General features: G+C 33.4%; 2 protein-coding genes across 2 annotated transcripts; both read left to right on the top strand.

The window, feature by feature from the left end:
• The first annotated feature begins 147 nt into the window (after window positions 1–147).
• On the top strand, window positions 148–2277 carry LOC143361743 (uncharacterized). The gene is made up of 4 exons (XM_076801348.1): window positions 148–662; window positions 1240–1410; window positions 1587–1666; window positions 1801–2277. Exons 1-4 carry the CDS (start codon window positions 583–585, stop codon window positions 2049–2051), a joined length of 582 nt encoding a protein of 193 aa, XP_076657463.1. The 5' UTR covers window positions 148–582; the 3' UTR covers window positions 2052–2277.
• Window positions 2278–11385: 9108 nt separating this feature from the next.
• Syngr (synaptogyrin) lies at window positions 11386–18511 on the top strand. The gene is made up of 9 exons (XM_076801531.1): window positions 11386–11408; window positions 11659–11826; window positions 11886–11973; window positions 12063–12294; window positions 13577–13690; window positions 15126–15352; window positions 16270–16417; window positions 16577–16817; window positions 17124–18511. The coding sequence occupies exons 2-8, from the start codon at window positions 11673–11675 to the stop codon at window positions 16787–16789; spliced, it is 1176 nt and encodes a 391-aa protein (XP_076657646.1). The 5' UTR covers window positions 11386–11408; window positions 11659–11672; the 3' UTR covers window positions 16790–16817; window positions 17124–18511.
• The last annotated feature ends 1065 nt before the right edge of the window (window positions 18512–19576 follow it).

The raw sequence follows: 19576 nt of genomic DNA, 5'->3' as shown, positions 1-19576 counted from the left end.
AAAAATATACAAAATGCAATTAAGTAGATAAATATGAGTGACAAAATTTCTTGGAAATTTACTAGCAATTTGGTAAAGAAAAAGTTTCTTGAAAATTTGTGTTGGCAATAAAATAATCCTTTTACGTGTATTTTACGACTTATATTTAGTTAGTCAGATGATTCTAGACATCTAATGATACACACGTATCCAAAGATTCGCAGTATTATAGAAGTTCTTAATTTCATTATTTACTAATCATATAATCAAAATGAACGAATATACGTGTAATTATATTATACCTCCATAGTGAAACTGCAATACTAATCAAAGAATTGATTCAAATGTTCCAGTTAATCATCTCAAATTTCTCAATTTGTTATAAAATAATACATATATTCGAAACACTCTCCGGTGTGCAACGTGTTGTGCAACATGGCACCAATCACAGCACGCAATTTCATGATCTAAACTGAAAATTTTCAACGTGACTAATTGTCATCACTTGTAAACAATTGTCAGCCTGATTGCCTTCTAATTTGAGCGAAAACGTTGGAGCGAAAAATTAACATTTCAATCAACTTTTCATCAATTCATCTCAAAATGGCAGAAAATCTTTCGAAACGACCGACAAAAGGAATTTTAAAATCATCCAGCAGCTTCGATAATCCAGATATATCTAGGTAAGAACATTTATTGTATTTCAATTATTTGTTTTTAATTTATGTTGCCACGTAGAAATAGTAATTTGATCTTCATTGTTATAAAGAAATGTACAACAAAAGCTATTCTTCTTTTATTTAATAATTAATAATTAATTAGTTAAAGTTGAGTTTGGAATTGTTTTTTTAAGGTTAGGTAAATTGTAAATTATGTCAACGATAAGTTAACTTAACTTCATACACATTTGTTTAATCAATGTCATTTTATAATCGTAAATTATTATCCGTTTGTTACAATTTTTCTCTTAAGCATTAAATAACTAACAAAAGCTATAACTGTCATTCAAAATATGTTGAAGGAACAGGATTTTGTAACGATGTGTTAAAGCATGATCAAACAATTCAAATTTTTAATTCCATTTAGTTACATAATATCAGAATATTTTTGAGTACTTATACATGTATAGTATTTGTACCATTTTTTATAGTTTGCAAGATTTTATCATGATTAAAAAAAATGTATGAATAATATATCAATTCGTTGCATTGTATCGCTCTGAACAAAATCTATAATATTCTATTATAATTGTCGTTGAAGACCACCTAAAGAAACAAAATGGGACGAAATGAATATCATAGCAACATTGCATCCAGCAGGAAAAGAGTATGGTCACATGAAAATCGATGAACCAAAAACCCCATACAACTATGAAGGCCTGCAAGGTGATTTTGAATACGATCAATTAGATTCTAACGCAGTTGCAGCCAAGTAAGTCTACTGATGATAAATTATATTTTTATGTATAAATTTTGTATATAAGTGCACAATATTCAAATATATTACTGAACACATTAACTTTTAGTTTCAATTGTTATTGTCTTGATAATTTAATTTTTATTTTCTGATTTGGAAACAATAGTAGATGTTTTAATTAATTTTTATAGGTTGGCAGGTAGCAGTAAGCCAAAAATATTCGAAGAATCGAGTGAAGATGAAGATGAACAAGAAACACCTGAAGAAAGGGGTAAATAATTAATTATATATTACGAATTCATAAATATTGTATAATGTACAGTTTTCAGAATCTGAAATGTAGTCAGAAAGTAGAAAGTTAGTTGTAATAACAGGAACATATCAATTTATCTGTTACCATTTTAGAAAAAAGGAAAGCATTTGAAGCAAAAAGAAAACATCATTATCGAGAGTGGCAAGTAGTCCAGATGGTTCAAAAACAATTACTTGAAGATGAGGATGAAGACGATGAAGATGATGAAGAGGAAATGAAGAAAGAAGAAGAACAACAGGATACACAAAAGGATGACGACAGCATGTCTTACCTCTCTGAACAGATTAATTTTGATGTTAGATACAAGTGCATGCCGTCCTGTGATAAAACAGAACAGAAATGATACGGTTGAGGACTACAAAAAACAATATTATAAATGACTAAAATATTGATCTAATTTGTCTCACATTTTCTGTTTACGAAAAAATTTATTTTCTTCCAATAATCGATTAACTTTTCTTTTTAATTTTCGTAACTGACTGAATTATCGTTTTCTCAAAAATTGTAATTAATTACACAACGAAGTTAGTGTCAATATATAGGTAATTAATTGCGTAATTAATTACAGGTATACACAAATAACTAATTAATTACAGGTATACACAAATAACTAATTAATAATTAAAGAGTATTTAATCCGTTTTTATATACTCATGTATGTAATAATTGGCAATTATTTCAAAATTTAAAATGGTAACTACTCATTTCGTTTTGACAAGTGTACAAAAAACGATAATAATTTAAAAAATAAAAGTATAGATTTCTTTATACATCATGACAAATTTACAGTACTTTACGGATATACATCGGTGCTGTAGTATGCAATATGAAGACTAACATGATTATTAATTATTTAATCAATATGTCAGTTAGTTATCAGTTAATAATATTCAAACAATAATTTGTTATTATTTATTTTAATATCAGTTATCTGGTACAGTAGAGCCTCCCATATTCGAACTAATAGGGAGACAAAATCGTTCGGATAAGAGAGCAATCACTTTTCTGATATTTAATTTCATTTATTTAAATCAAAATTAAGAGATTTTACAATTTATATAGTAACTAAGGATCCCAAATCTTTTTGACTGCTAAATCACATATGTTTTTCAATGTAAATAACTGTCTAGAATTAAATTCTTTTTGTGCCACAAACCATTGAAGTTCTACTTCAAGTGCTTCGACATGAAAAGGTATGTCCTCATCATTACCTTCAGTTACAATTTCAGCTTGTGAAATACAATTTCTGTGTGTGATGTACTAGCACCTGAGAAATCTACACACACTGAATCTAATTTCAATATTAAGGTTTTGTTTTTTAATGTCTGTGATTGTAGAGTTTCTAACACCATGTATTCTTGCGCCAACTTTGTTATACTTTTACCACTTTCGAGCTCTTCAATTATTTCATATTTTATTCTAATAGTTAGAACCACATCTTTTTATTTTGTTACTTTCGTTGTCATTGTTACACAGTACACAGTTAGCGTCGTACTAAATTGTTACTATTAAGATTCGTTCGACCGAATACTGGAAACTATATATATACAATACATTGTGCAAAAAATATCGCTGCGAAACACTGTTCTTATAACAGAATGTTCGGATAATGGGGGTTCGAACACGGGAGGCTCTACTATGAGTATTCAACTCATTACTGAAATTATACTATGTATTCTTTTTGTGTCATTTACTTTATATTATTTTAATTATTTATTTTTTAAGAAATCGCTAATTTTATAACGCTATACTTCAAATTAAGTAACTACTACTTTAATTAATTGATTTACGGGTTATTTGTTTACGACAATTTTTTTATCTTTTTGTATATGTTATGAACTGAAAAATCATTTAATTTAGTACCGAAGAATGTGTAAAATTACAACTGATCTTGTTAATAGATGTTTTATAACAGTGTAATTAGAAACGAGTGATTCCTACATGAAAATAAAATGCTTCTAATATTTTTGAGTCGTTAAACATGAAAACTGTGTAATGAATGAAAAAAGATTTAGAGTATTAAGCTGAGTAATATAAACCCAAATAATTAGTATAAACTATTAAATGAATGTACAATAACTTTGATTTCTATAGTTTGTGGCTGTTATACGTCTCGAAGAGATTTTCTATTGTATACTGCAATCCGTAAATTATTTAAATGTCTTCACACTGGTTCGAATTATTAATATCAGTTATTTTATTAAGTTAAAAATATTATTCGAAATCAAAGTCATAATGTATTTCATAAAGTTTACTATGCCATTGTATTCATTTTTATGAAATATCTCAAGCTTATAAAATGTATAAAAATTCTTATATCCTGATAAGTTTTTTCATAAAAATTTCCTCTTAGGTTTTTATCATTGAAAAATAATTAAATTCTAAAATTTTACCTCAATGCTCATTTATATTTAGAACTTTAAATCGTTTGTTTATCAAAATGACATGTTCTATTCAATATTTCAGTTACACTGTAATGATCTTCATATCAAATAAGTCTTGAACCTCATCTATAAACTGTTCCATTAAAAGTTATAATTATAATTTCTTTGATACTAATTCTGCGTGTTATTTAATATTCTATACTACTCTTACTATATTTCTTTATTATACGGACAATATGAATTGTTATTCAAATATTCACAGACGTAAAAACTGCGAATATTTTTTGTATTGCGGCGACAGGGATCATCGTTTAGACAATCGAATTTAATTTTTTTATTTCAAAAGTAGTTCCCATAGCATGAAACATATTTTTGTAGGCACAGAGAATTGCTCGTCCGAATTAGCTATAGACGATTAGATACCGTCTAAAGTATAGTGTGTTGTCCCAGATTATATATTGTATTGTAAATATGTGTAATAACAACGAATAAATGTGTTAGTATATTATATATAAACAGAAGTAGTACTGCGAATCAAACGCCAAACTGAATGATTCAGTGTTTTTAATATTTTTTCGGGCTGTTCATTGATAACATTTTTATATGCAGACAAATATGTATAATAGAAGATCAATGAACCTTATACTCTAGTAATGATCATTACAGTACGATCAACCAGATGTTACAAGTTAAATAACAATCTAATCACTTGTTAAATTTCAAAGTTTACTTTAGCAATAAAGTTTAGCAATAAAAACAAATAAATATGTTGTAGAACATAGGCCATTTTTCTTTTAAAGTAATTTAAAAAAAAGTATAAGCTTACAATAGTTGACTACTAAAGAATAATTTTAATTACTAATTGTTTAGTCTATGTGTATAATATTTTATTATTTTAGTAACTTAACTAATATGTAATGTAATAAACGTATATGCGTATGATTTCATTTCCACGATAGTGCATATCAACACCTCATTATAATATGTTAACTATATATTTATTTTATTGTTTCATTATACATACAAGCATTTCTGCTTACATTATTATAGTTAGAATACTCAAATCTGTGGCTTTAAACTTAGAATAAGGTAACATAGAGTAGAGTAAACTGTAGTAGATATATATAATTAATGAGGGATGGTCATATATATAATTGTCTTATATTTTAATTTTGAAATTTAATGACTGCAATTTGTGCAACGTGTTCAATGAAAAATATAACAAAAATTACCATGCAGTTTTATACAAATTTAGTAATCCTTCACCCTCTTTTTGAAAATCTCCCTTACGATTTAAATAGATTCCTTTTATTTAGATTTGAAAGATTTTTATTTACTACATGTCGCGAACTAAAATAGGAGTTATTTTAGTTGAATTGGTTTGAACTTCTAGTGCGATATACGTATATGGACACGAACACTTCCTCATAGAAGTGTCGTACGTTTTTGTATAGTGTTCCCTCCCAGACGTCGTGTTTGATGACCTCTCTAATGTCATGTTTTCTATCTCCACCATTTCATTGCGAGCTTTTGTGTGAACAGAAAGGGTACGAGAGTGCCCACGCTCGGGGTTTTTGTGCCCCTGGTATAGTGCTGCCTCAAGACCCAATTTTAGCCTGCATCAGATCCCACACTGATGGTAGAGAGGATCCACATTTAGTCTGGATCAGATCTCACATCTACGTTTAGCATGAAACAGAACCCATATCATCTTTTAGCATGAAACAGAAGCTTTACTAAGCCCACAGACGAGATATAGAAGAAGACCAATCACCTAATGTATTTTTTTGTCTCACATCCATGGGGCTCTAGAGCTCCCTTACCATTTCTGTGTTACATCCCATCGTATCCTGTTATCCTGTTTCGTGTCGCACGATATGAATTACCGATTCTACCCGAATAGATAATATATATAAATCTACTGGTAGAATAGACAATCTACTGGTGAACTAGATCTCAACACACACAACATAACTCATGTATATTCCCAATAATCATGCATAAAAGTTACTTTGACATGCTTTAAGGCATGCTCAAGACATGCTTTGAAAGTTACTATTAGCTATTTTTATTAAAAAAATTAGGTGATGACATAGCCGAGAGGGTATTCGACAGCATCATTGGAAAGAGGAATTCTTATAATCGTTAAACATACAGAGATAATAAATTTATCAGTGTATTGTGTTGAGTAAATTAAAGCGTGTGAATGTTCATATGGTATAAAAGTTATTCTGTATCTCGAGATCTAGTATCTATTTTTACTAAAAAATTAGATGGCGAGATGGTCAAGGTAGTGCTTGCCGACATAGTTGGCAAAAAGAATGGTTATAAACATTGACCAACACTAGAAATAATCAATTTATCAGTGAATTCTGTTGGATAAATTAATGCGTGCGAATATTCATGGATTAAAAGTTATTCTGTATTTCGAGTTCTATAATTTATTTTTACTAAATAATTAGATGGCAAAATGATCAAGGGAATGCTTGTTCATATTACCAAAAGAAATTGTTATAAACATTAAACAGCCAGAAATAACAAATTTATCAATAATCACTATTACGGCGATCAAGATCTACCGAAATTAATTGGGGTGGGAGAGTTGCGCACCGCGCACCGCGCAACTGAACTCGGCGGCCGCGCTCGGTCAGTCAGTCGAGGTGCGCACTTAGAAGGGAGCGGAAGTGTTGCGGGACCAGAAGGCCGAAGGACCTTGGAGCTGCCCTGGCCCACCCTGACCACCCCGGCCCACTCTTACCTTCCAGTTGACCAGGGTTCCTCCAGAGCTGCACTGGACATCACTGGCCAGCCTTGGTCTACCTTTAGCTGGCTTAAGGTGGACCAACGGTCATTTGAAATTTCCCTGGTCCACCTTAAGCTAGCTCGGGGTGGGCTTCTTGAAAACGGCGAGGTTCTTGGAAGCTGTCTTCGCTCACCTTGGTCAACTTTCAGCAACTCTTTGTAAGTAATAATTCAAATATACACTTTCTGTTTTGGAATCCATGTTCATTCAACGAACGCCGTCAATTATTATTTCTGTGTTTCTAATTCGAATTTGCGTCGGGACTTTTCAAAAGTTTCTCTCCTTGAAATTGTATTATATTATATTTTTGACATAAAATTGGTATTCCTCCGATCGGAGGTCCCCCATGGGCTCACTCACGGGTGCGTCCCGTGGGTGAGTACGGGTATTGGCGAACCCGGGTGCCCCGAACCTGTAGGTCGTTGCGTCCCAATTTCGTTCGATTTATTTTTGATTGGAATTGTTCATCTTTCCAATCGAAAATTACTTCTGCACTTTCAAAAGTTCCTATTCCAAAAATATCTGATTTAAAATTGGTTTTCCTCCGAACGGAGGTCCCTCAGGGACTCACTCACGGATGGGGCCGTGGGTGAGTACGGGTATTGGCGAACCCGGGGCGACCCGAAGCGCCATTTCAGTAGTTTGAAGTTCTGACTTCAACTGCTCTTGTTCAATTCTTGTCGGTTAGGCCGCACTCGTGTGCGGGGTTAGCTTGGCTCTCGTGAGCTGGTCTTAGGTTGGCTCTCGTGAGCTGGTTAGATTCGCACTCTTGTGCAAGTTAGATAGGCCGTACTCGTGTACGGGGTTTAGAGTTTGCATCTCGTCGTTTCTTTATTCTCATCGTTTCTTCTCATCGTTTCTTCTCCTATTTATCGTGTTCTTCTATTTTTGTTCCTGCATTGAATTGAGACTAATTATGGTTTGTCTGCTTCAGTTGGTGTAGGACAGCTGGTCTTATTTATCATCCACCGAAGACAACGCTTCGACCGAAGACGCCGAATGGAAAGAAGAAGCCGAATCGAAAGAAGACGCCGAATCGGAAGAAGACGCCGAATCGGAAAAAGACGCCGAATCGGAAGAAGACGCCGTCGATTCGAAAGAAGACGCCGATTTATTTGTAAGTTAGTATTAGTTGTCGAGCAATTATTGTGTTAGATTCATTTTGTTAAATTCGCTTGTTGATTTGGGTCACAGCCTTCTGCTGTGACCAGTCATTTTTGCCCACAATAATTGCTCGACTTGCGTGCGTAAATTAGTTATTAAGATAGTTGATCGTCGTTGTAATTATGTCGAGTAATTATTGCCCTAAATTCACTTTGCTCGACCCGATTGTTAACTCTGACACAGCAGAATGCTGTGTCGGACCTTGCTTGCAAGTCTTGAACCGGTCCACGTTGCGATATTCGACGTGGATGCACTGAGAATTGATGGTCAGGGAGCAGTACTCGCCAGGTAGAACCCTTCCTTCGTAAAATTGTCTGCTTAAGTCATGTCGACGCTGGCGTGACTCGCGCCGGGAGCAGGGGTTTCATTCCTCATAAGTCTTTCCGTCGCCTTGTTGCGTCAGCGTTGCTCGTGGCGGGTAGTTGGGGTTAGGTTGATCTACCAAAAGGTGGAGGCGTCCCTGGCCATCGTTCTCTGTGAGGAAGCGTCGGGTACCGTACTGGTCGGCAGATAGCTTGTAAGCATTGTACGCGTCGCGTAACCCTTGAACCAGAGCCTTCTGCTCTGGTTCGGTTTTGTTTCTCGCTTAGAAAGAATCAGAGCCTTCTGCCTGATCCGTTCTTGATCCCCCGTGGATCGGAGACTTCTTCTCCGATTTACACCTTTCCCCCGCAATAATTACTCGACATACGTTAAATGGAAAAGTGAACTTTTCTTTCTGTGGAAAAGTAATCTTTTCCATTTAGCGATCTGCGAAATTTAGTTTGCAAAATTATAAATCGTCGTTGTAAGAAAGGGAGTCAGAAGGAAGCGTATTGAATCCCTTCTGGCTTCCTTTCGGGTCTCTTGTGCAGCAACCTCCTCGTGGTGAGACCTGAGCAATCGGTATTATTCTCTATTTGTAAGAACTTCTAGTATCTTACAAATAGAGAATAATATCGAGCTAATAGCAGCACATAAAATAATAGCTTAAATAAAAATAAAACACCTTCTTCATTTAATTTAATTGTGTCTGAATTTCCTTTAGATTAGCTCGGGACGGGCCAAGAGGCCTTCAATGCTTTCCTTGTTTACCCTGGGCCCGCCTTCACTCTTATAATTGCAAGCAATTGTAACTTTTTCAAAATCTTTTTTCTGCACGTCATTCGGTAAACCAATTCTTCTAATTGCTCAATAAAAGTCTGGTCATTTGGTCGAATTTAAAGAAAGTTATAATGTTTTGAAGGGTGATTGAATATTTGGTGAGCCTGTATATATGGGTTTTTTCTGTATGTGTGGTTACACGAACCTGCGTTTGTGACGTAACAATCGTCGAGCCACCCCTTTGCGACAATTCCAATTCGGAGGCAATCGCCGATCGTCGGAGACAATCGTCCGCGATGTCCTATGTATGTATAAGTGCCCACCATTTGGGCCTCCTGCCCCCCCCCTCCCCCACCACTCGGACCTTCGCGGCCGCGATGATCCGACCGCGACTTCATTTTCATATCGAAAGTTAAACTGGTCGGACGTATTTTTAAGTATCTCGGCGAACTACCCTTTGTCCTTGGCAACCGCGTTGTTTCGAGACGCCGGAAAATTATACGACGCAATACCAAGGACCTTTACGTGGTGAGTACCATTTCTCTGTTTTATCATTCGATAGAAGTCGAGATTATTTATCGTAGTTTTTATTAAAATTAATACTGTGCACATTGACTTCAAATTTCAATTTATTCTCCATTCGTGTGTTGTCTTCTCGCGATAATTTACTGTTGCGTTGTATTTAAATTCGTGTCGTGCGATAGAAATTAATTTTATTTAATTTTGGTTCAAATTAATTTTAATTTTATATTCAACTTGAAATATTTATCTCCTATTAATTCGGATTTATTCTTTGACGGCTGGTCGATTGAAATTAAATGAATTTGTTCTTTATGTTATAGAGCCTGAGCGAAAAAATATTCTTCGATACAAATGCGATATGTCGACAGCCAAGTTCGAGATATAATGTGATTTCTTCGAGCAGGAGAGGATATGTGAGTACTACTACATCTTTGCAATTAAACTTTGTTATTGAACGTTTTCTTTTTCACTTTCGAGCGGGTTAGCTACCCACTACACACTTAGGTACACACACAGTTAAAATATAAAACACTTGTTAGGTAGGAAATATATGGCGATTACACAGAAAAAGACACAATTATAAAAGATGGAGGCAAGGGGAAAAAATTAATTTTTATAATAGGCAGGTAGTAATTCGGCGGGTAGGCTTTGCAATTATAGCTATAGCTCTTTCTGGTATTCGTTTGTACTGTGATCGAAAGTAGAGCACTGTCAAATATGTATTAGGAAGAGTACATACAAAATTACGGATTTTTTTTATATTTTGTAATTTTGTTATCTTTCCGTCTGGTAGGACGATAAAGAAATACTAAGTGGGTGGGCGGGTCTCCCTCACAACAACCTCCACGTGGTGAGACCTGGACAATCGGTGTGATTCTCGATTTAGAATATTTTCTTGCGCAAAGATTATACCAATTGTTCTATAAAATATTAAAAGTCGACGATCACATCGAGCTAATATCTGTGACAATGAAATAATTCTGCGACATGATTTCTTCCATGAATATTTTTTGTTGAATAATCCTTATTTTATGTCGCAATAATTTCCAAATTAATTTAAAATTCTGATTTTTTTGTAATGTTACTTTCATATTTCCTACACCTATAAACTATCGATTATAAAACAATAATTACAATGGTGAACAATAAGGAAAATAAGAAGGCAATAAGAGTGTAATGAAATTATACAATAAAAAATATTTATTTTCCAAGCAATTACAGAATGCATTGTGTGAGCATTCTACGTTTATTTATTAACGATGTCACTGACGTTTTTTCCGTAGTTTAATGTTCCGTATTTCTTTCTTCCGTATTCTATACCTCGTCTGTGCTAAAAGATGATGCAGGTTCTGATCCAGGCTAATAAATTAGACTAGGGGGCGCACTATACCGGTGATACCGAAATCCCGGGTGTGACCACTCTGTTTCTCTCTGCTAGTCGTTGTTTCTCTTTCTAATTCATCTGCGTAGTCTAAGTCACTGCTAAATGCGTTATGAAGTGGTGGGGATAAAACGTGCGACGTTAGTAGGCGTAAGTTGTATTCATTCTAACCAATCTCAAACAACAATGATTTGAGTACATGTAAATAAACCGGTTAATATTTAAAAATAAAAATATTGTGTAACGACACTATTTTAAAATCGTTAGAATGCTAAATATAGACTAATAAAGATTCCAAGTATTAATATTTGTATAAATAAGACTTTTTTTGCAGAACAAACATATTCCAATTTCACAAAATAGGTAAGAATGGACTAGAATTTTAATTTTGATTATGAATATTAATACCAAATATTAAAGTCGATGCTTAACAGCTATAAAGTTCTATGTAAATAACTCCTATTTTAAATCTTTACTTTTTCCTTTATGTAAGCGCAGTAGAAAAAATGTGTTGACTAAAGTGTATGTATGTAGTCCCTCCTTTTTTAATTGTTTCTAAAATAAATTACTTAGATGCTTATCTTTATTGTGCTGGATACTTTTCTATTTACAGTATTATTTAAAGTCATGGATAATTGCTATGATCCTTTGGCTTTTACTAAACAAACAGCTTCTTTGTTACGTGGCTTGGGTGCACCTGAATTAATACCTGAATGCAAGAAAAGAAATATATCGACTGATGTTTTGCATCAGCTCAGTGCACAGGAGTTTATGATATTAGGTAATTGAGAAAAGTATTTATAGTTAGGTGTATCTTTAATCTAAACAATATGAACATAGGTGCTGATTCCCAGAAAGCTGAAGAAATAACAAATAGTTTAAATGTGAAAAGAAAACCTGGTTTTGTAGTAACAAGTATTCAAGATAGGTATATTATTTTTATTCAACTGAAGTAATGCAGCGTGAAAAGTATTTAACGAGTATTTTGAAATCCTTGGGTATGATTCAAATTTTCAGACTTGAAGATTTTCACGAAATAATTGTATCTGGTGAGAAACAATTATCCCTAACATTAGCATTTATGGCATATTGGCGATTGAGACTTGCAGATCAAAGACTTAATACATTTGTTGACCCCAACAAAGCCTTAAGTGCTTCTGAAATATTACCTATTTCTGTTGTTACAACGTTAGCAGAATTAGAGGAAGCGCAGAAAAATCTTTCCGAGTTAGAAGAATTAGTTCTAAGGGTATGTTTCATGGTTTTGATTTCAGAATTCTAATAAATTGTTATTGAATGAATATAATCTTTTACAGGCAAAAATAATACCCAAACGCAATAAGATTCTAAGGCTTTGTATTTTAATAAGCGGAATGGGCATAGTCACATTAGCATTAAAGACATACTTAACTTAATTGACAAAATATTTGATAATATTATGCATTCCAACAATCTAAATGTTGTGGAATTATTTTTCTATCGATGTATAATTTTATTCGGAATAAATAATTAAACAAAATTGATTTAAATGAAGAAAATTCGATCCACCAATATCTCCATTAGTACACCCGCCTCGCACCCCCCCCCCCCCAATCGATGACCGTGTTCCGATCGTACAAATAATAATCCTGTTAATAATATTTATATTACTAAAATACTAACACGTAACACTGAAGCTACCGAGCATTGAAATTGGCTAGTATGCATTGTCTTGTAAAATTAATAAGATTTGATTTTGTGCGTTCTTTGTCGCGATTTTTAACAAATCTGTTGAATCAATTCCTACGAAGACATCTTTATAATTTCAATAATTGTAAAATAAAAAATGTGAGACCGGTCATTTAACCGGCTGTGGTAGGTTCAGAAAGTTATACTCTAATCCTTTATTAGTTCAATTTTAAATGGATTAGTTTATTAGACGATATGTAATTCTCAGCATGTATTCTATAACTTATATATATATATCTACAAAATACATTTTTTAAATTTTCGTTACGGACTCAAATAAAAAAGTTGTTAAAGACAACTTCTCTACTATTTTTTTCGTAATTCCAACTAAACGCAACTTTCCTAAAATTTTCATTGCACGTCATCTGGTAAACTAATCGACCTAGCTTGGCAGGAAAACTGAAGTCGGATGGTCTATTCGTGAAAAAGTTATTCTGATTTAAAGTGTGCGCCATCAATTACGAGACTGACAGTATCTTTCGAACAATATTATTATTAATTTGGTTATGTTCTAAGTTGTGTATGTTATTTGGATAAAATTGAACAAGTAAAGGAAAATGATTTAACGTGTTTGCGCGAGAACGCAAACACGTGTTAGATAAAACAAACAAATAGTATGTGCGACGATGAAATTCGACAAATCGATCGAAAGCGATCGAGTTCTCGATTAATTGACGTTCCATCCGCGCGAAGCGCCCCTGTAAGAGGATCCACCCCAAAAGAGCTCGACGGTGGGAGAAGAAAAAGGGTAACCTTTCCTGGCGCATGCGCGCTTCCATCAACTTCGAGCTTTCAAATTTCAGTTCAGTCGTACTAAGATGGACGGTGGAGCGTACGGTGGAGGAAAGGCAGGAGCCCCTTTCGACCCCATTGCCTTCGTCCAAAGGACTCAAGTCATCCTAAGAGCAGTATGCCTGGTAAGTTATATCATCGAAAATCGAACACCTAACCGTGTCCGTAAGCGACGTCTGTCTAAATCTAAGGAAATGTCGATTTTATGCGACGAGCATTGATTTTAAACGGTGAACCACTACCCCCTCCACTAACGCGACACGATGGGGTTCTATTGATTTTTCGCAAATTCTCGTATTACACCCCATAACAGCAAATCCCGTACAATTGTCGATTAATAATCGTTTCGTTCAAGTTTATCCCCATTGTGACATTCAATCGACTCGAACGAGTCGAAACGTCAATTATACGTATTCCAAGTGTTTTCGATGTTATCTGTACGATCCTTGCAGGCTAATCTGGAGGGATTTAGATCGCGATGATCGTTCATGGTTTTTAAAATGAGTCAATTTCGACGTCAAAGCAAATGAGATATCAATAAGATACCGGGATCGATTCCGGGCGTCGTTCTTGTTGGAAACTCCATACGGTTTTAACGACATTCTAATTCTAGCTCAGAACGCAGAAAGTCGTTTCAAAAGAGAGGATATCCATTAATTAATTTGTCATGCTACGAAGGAGCGAAAACCGCATGAATTTTGCAACATTCGACAACTTGACGATCAAAATCATGTGTAGGGTAGTGTTTTTCGTAAAAATGTTTCTCTTCATAAATTATGGTATGTCTTTTCCGTCTTTGTTATTCAATGCAGAGAAGAATCAAACGTCAAAACATTATTAAATCTCTGAGCCTAAATTTTTAATTATTGTGTTTCAATATTCTTTTTAAAATATCAAGAATTGTACATATTTCCATATGACCTGAATTAAAAAGATTCAGCCAATGGTCATAATTATTTTGGAAGTGCGAAATTTAACGAAAATTCTTAAAAATGATTCAAGATTTATTAAAATTAATTTTTGCAGTTTTTGAGCAATTGTTCTCAATTTGTAGATACATTATTATTACTTTTTTTCGTTCCTTTAAGAATGATGTATTTTATTTTTTCTACGTTAGCTGTAGCAGTGGATCCGATAAGTCGCTTTTTGTTTCTGTAGATTACATGAGCAAATAAATAAATTATATTTATCATATCTCTCCCGGATTTGTAATTGAATTTTCTTTGTGCTTTTGATCATATACATATTTCTCAGAGTTCTCATCTTCGATCCGTTCCCACGTCGAGGCGGATATGGACCTAGTTAAAGTCCTAGATTCGATTTAATATGAACAAATATGTTGGAGAAACAACTATGTCAAACGAATTAATTCGAAGTCTTTTTTACGGGATAGAATATATTACATGTGTATATTATTTCAACATTCACATTAATTCTTTTTCTTGTCGATCGAATATTATAGAGGAAATGGCGCGAAAATTTGAATGTTGATGAAACATTGATTCGTATTACCTTTTAAGTAAATTAAGAAATTCGCAATGCTATCGTTAAATTTTGCAGCTCTTTGCGATAATTGTGTTCGGATGCATAAGCAGCAAGGGTTACGTTACAAGATCAAACGGAAAAGAAGTGTGCCTCTACAATGAGGACCACAACGCATGTAATTATGGAATCGGAATCGGAGTCCTTGCCTTCCTTGCCAGCATCGGATTTCTTATCGGGGAATACCTCTTCGAGCAGATGTCCTCCGTTAAAACCAGAAAGCACTTCGTCCTGCTTGACCTAGGGTACTGTTATCAACTTCTTTTCTACCTTCGGTCACAAACAGGATTGCATTTAATTGATAAATGATAAAGTAGAAATAAATTTTATCGGTTTTACTTTAATTTTAACATGAATTCTTTTCTCGATTTCGTAACAATAAGAGAATGAATTATTTATCCGGTATTTTCCGGAATTCATAATGAATAATTTACAGAGTCGCAATTGTAGTTCACAATGAAAAAAATAAGAATAAAATTTTGCCATTTAGAATTCAATGTTTAAAATACATTTATTAAATAGTCTGTTATTTATTAATTTTTAGAAAAAATAATAACTTCTGGATTAATATATACAGTGGGGGACAAAAGTATTCGTGATAATAAAAAGAGTTGTATTCTCTATATTATTAATTAAATTAACATATGTTTGATTGTACACTGTACAATAACATCAATAGTAACAAATATAATAAAACAAAACAATAGAATATTTGTATAATGCTAATATTTCGTCGGGACAAAAGTATTCGGTGAGCACTTGTTTTGCTGGTAAACATGATAGTTATGAAAGTGACTCAAGTATTATGTTCGAATGACAGTAACGGTCACTTGAAATTCGGGGACATAATAATACATTAATCTCCAGTTATCGCCAATAATAAAAAGTGTGGGCCGAAAAGGCAACAAAACAACGTTAGAAGGAAGAAATATTAATATAAATTTATTTAACGAGGAAAAACATATATCGTAGCAATTGTAAACAGAAACCATTCAACTATATATTCAAACTATTATTCATGCAAATGGCAATGTTATGAAGTTTTAATGAAAAGATCAATAGCAATTAACGGTAGTGTACGAATGTTTTTGACCCCCCCCCCCCCACTGTAAGTATATTTTATATATATGCAAAGTATAAAATATTCGATTTTGGCGTTTAGATTTTCAGGTCTTTGGGCATTCCTCTACTTCGTTGGATTTTGTTATTTAACCAATGCTTGGAACAAATCAACTGCACCGGAAGATAACTATGGAGTGACCAATGTCGAGAGTGCTATCGCCTTTTCTTTCTTCTCCATTTTCACCTGGGTACATAGGCCAAACATTTCTTTTGCGTAGCCTCTAAGACTACATAAACAATCTAAAAGTGATGATTCTTATATTGAGTGATGATTCTTATAAGTGATGAATCTTATATTAACTATACTTCCAATACCAAATTTAATATATTTCGTTTGATATTAATAGGCTCTCTGTGCCTGGCTTGCCTTCCAAAGATTCAAGCAAGGAACTGACGCTGCTTTTGCACCTAGTTATGAAGCAGATCCTGTTGGAGGAACAGGCTACACAAGTTATCCTGATGCAACCGATGCTGGGTATCAAGACCCTCCTTTTGGCCAACAACAACAGCCGCAACAGCAGCAACAACGGATGCCTGAGTTCCAAGCACCAGCTTACTAACCCCTTCAGACATAATCTGAGACTATTGGTAAAGTTAAATGTGTTCTATTTTACATACATTTTGTGTATTGTATAACTTTGTGCTACAACTTATGATGAATATGTAACTTCTGTAAATTTATCCAAGAGAATTAGATTTTGTTTACCTAATACAATTAATGGCTCTATCTCTCCAGTTATGCTCAAGTTCATAACTAATATATAAATTTACCTTTCTGAAAAAGCAGATGCAAATTATTGAAACTAAATTATTACTTGGTTATAAAACATTATAGTCATACTATTATAAAGTAATAAAAAATGTTTATAATAGTTGTTTTTTCTTCTATTTCAGATGTAACGCAAGAATCAATAGACGAGATGAAGACAAAAGCTCCATATGAAACTCTTCGATTACTCGATAGATCATTGAGCAATGTCAATAGAGTAAGTTTTCATAGTAAGACAATTATAGCGAATGAAAGAGAGGGAGGACAAGGCAAAGGAGGTTGGATATGAAAGCAGACTAGCAGGAAGTAGGAAGGAGAGAACAAAACAGAGAATGTATGCCTGTGTGAATAAGTGTGTATGTATGTGTAAAAGTATACATAGTATGCATGAATCTATGAGTGGAAGACAAGAAACGTTACTTGTTGAAACTGTGCTTCTTATTGTTGACCACTTACTAAGTCTTACACCTAAGATCAATATGGCGTAAGCATAAACGAAGAACAAACAAAACAGAAGAAATAATTGACTTGATGCCCTTGAGTACACATTTGAGATTGATATAAAAGGGGAGAACTGTAAAAGTACAGAAGAAGGAGATAGGAAGAGTGAAAGATAGATGGGCACTCACCATCCACAAAATTATATATATATATATAAATGCATACATATATATATATATGAATATAACGTATAAGGTGTACCGAAAATAGAGCTGTACAAGTGAAAAATGTAAGAATTCTGTATTCCTAAAAAAAAATATGATTTTTGAGTTTTGGGTTTCTTCTTTATTTGTATAATTAAGGTGTTTAATTCGCACGCAGCTTCGTTATCTAATCAAGAATGTTTAAAATGAACGCACAGCTGCACTGTATTTAATCGTAGCCAGCGGGTGGCAATAAAAGTTTTCGCTCTTAAAGAAAATTTCTATGTTTTTCATTTGTATTACCGTTTTCAGAACGCCATGTATATGTACACGTATATATGTATACATACAACATATATACATACATGTAATGTAAACGGATACAGGATAGCGGCTCCGTAATAATTATTAAGTAGTTACATGCACATATATTTTACTGTGTTATATCGTGTTCATAAGGAATCGCGGATACGATTGTACCTTTTCGATACGCAGGACCTATCAGAAATTAAGAGTCAGTTAAGCATCTTATTTCTTGATCCATTTATCATTACACGACACGATCTTACTAGAGGATCTTTTACTAGTGATTCGCTACGTGCCACTTCTGTGTGTCAGCGAATTGCAAGTAATTTTTTTTTTTGTAAATGTATACTAACACCAGAATTTTATTATCGACTCGATGTGGTGTGTCGTGTATTCTAACTAAGATAATTGGATTCTAATATACATATATTAAAAGTTGAATATAAAACTGAGGTTGTTTCGTTATGTTTTGTTAACATTGGTATTTATTACTTATTCGGAATAAGACTGTTTAATTCTGTGTATAAATATGATATAAATAATTGAGAAATTTGGGAAAGCAATGTTTAAAGCAATTTTATCAAGAATTACTATCACTGTATTTAATCGCTCAACGAGACGTAAAAAGTTTGTGAAATGTACATATTGTATCAATTATCGATCTTTACTACTTTAAGCAATTCTTTACGCCAAATATCTTTTTTCTTTGATAATAATTAATAATTCTTCTCCCGGTTTCTCCATTATTTGTAATGTATGCCGTTTAAGAAATGGCGTTTCAAGCCTTTATCTATATTTATTCAATGTAACATTCGAGTTTGTTAGAGATTTGTAAAGTTTAATGAGGTTTTCTTTTTTTCTCGTTTTGATTGTTTTTATCTAGTTGTTTTCCAAACTTATTGTGACTATGCGTTTTTTAATTTCTAGATCGTTTGTTCCTTGTTTGTTGATGTTTTGAGCTTTTTATTTGCGTCTTGTTTTTCTTCTTCTATTTTCTCGTTATTTAATTCCTACTTCTTCTGTTTTCAATTTCGAAACTATTTCATATTAGTTTCTTATTTGAATTTTCTTTTTTCATTTTGCTTTACTTCTCTGTTTCGTACCTGTTGTGTCCTCACTCGTAGTATACATTATTATTTGTAATTATTAATATAATTACGTTGCCGTACGGATTCAATCCAAGCCAAAGTACTTCAGTTATTTGGGAAGTACCTATATAGTTAGACAATATTTTTTACTTCGATATAACATTGAACGTTAACGAATGATTTTTACGTCTCTTTCTGTTGCGTTCGAAACACTCGGTTTTAAATGTGTAAGTGAACATTTCAGCAATATTGGAGCGACGTTACAAAAGAAAACTGCTACAAATCTTGCGACTAATGGCATGACTGTCTCAATTTCTTCGTGTTGTCCTCACTGCCCTGTTTCGGCGGTAAAAATTAAGTAGCAGCTTGCATGGCAATGCCGTGTTTAAGGAAACAACAAATAAAAATCTGTTTCTATGACAAGCTGTACTATTACTTCTTTCGGAGCGCTGTCAATATTGCGTTCTTTCGGAGAACAAATCGAATTGATAGTATCATAATTTTCGTGTCTATCGTAACGACAATAGTACAATGTAAAAC

Source organism: Halictus rubicundus, chromosome 15 (assembly GCF_050948215.1).
Source record: "Halictus rubicundus isolate RS-2024b chromosome 15, iyHalRubi1_principal, whole genome shotgun sequence".
In the NCBI taxonomy this organism is placed as follows: Eukaryota; Metazoa; Arthropoda; class Insecta; order Hymenoptera; family Halictidae; genus Halictus; species Halictus rubicundus.
The sequence above is the reverse complement of the archived record's forward strand: the minus strand, read 5'-3'. Positions and strand labels throughout refer to the sequence as shown.

What these genes read in the sequence shown, in the direction of transcription:
- LOC143361743 (XM_076801348.1), top strand. Translation starts at nt 583, where the DNA reads ATGGCAGAAAATCTTTCGAAACGACCGACAAAAGGAATTTTAAAATCA. An exon ending in GATAATCCAGATATATCTAG is followed by an intron (nt 663 to 1,239) that starts GTAAGAACATTT and finishes TTGTCGTTGAAG; the next exon opens with ACCACCTAAAGAAACAAAAT. An exon ending in AGAAACACCTGAAGAAAGGG is followed by an intron (nt 1,667 to 1,800) that starts GTAAATAATTAA and finishes TTACCATTTTAG; the next exon opens with AAAAAAGGAAAGCATTTGAA.
- Syngr (XM_076801531.1), top strand. Translation starts at nt 11,673, where the DNA reads ATGGATAATTGCTATGATCCTTTGGCTTTTACTAAACAAACAGCTTCT. An exon ending in GTAACAAGTATTCAAGATAG is followed by an intron (nt 11,974 to 12,062) that starts GTATATTATTTT and finishes TCAAATTTTCAG; the next exon opens with ACTTGAAGATTTTCACGAAA. An exon ending in TAGAAGAATTAGTTCTAAGG is followed by an intron (nt 12,295 to 13,576) that starts GTATGTTTCATG and finishes TTCAAATTTCAG; the next exon opens with TTCAGTCGTACTAAGATGGA.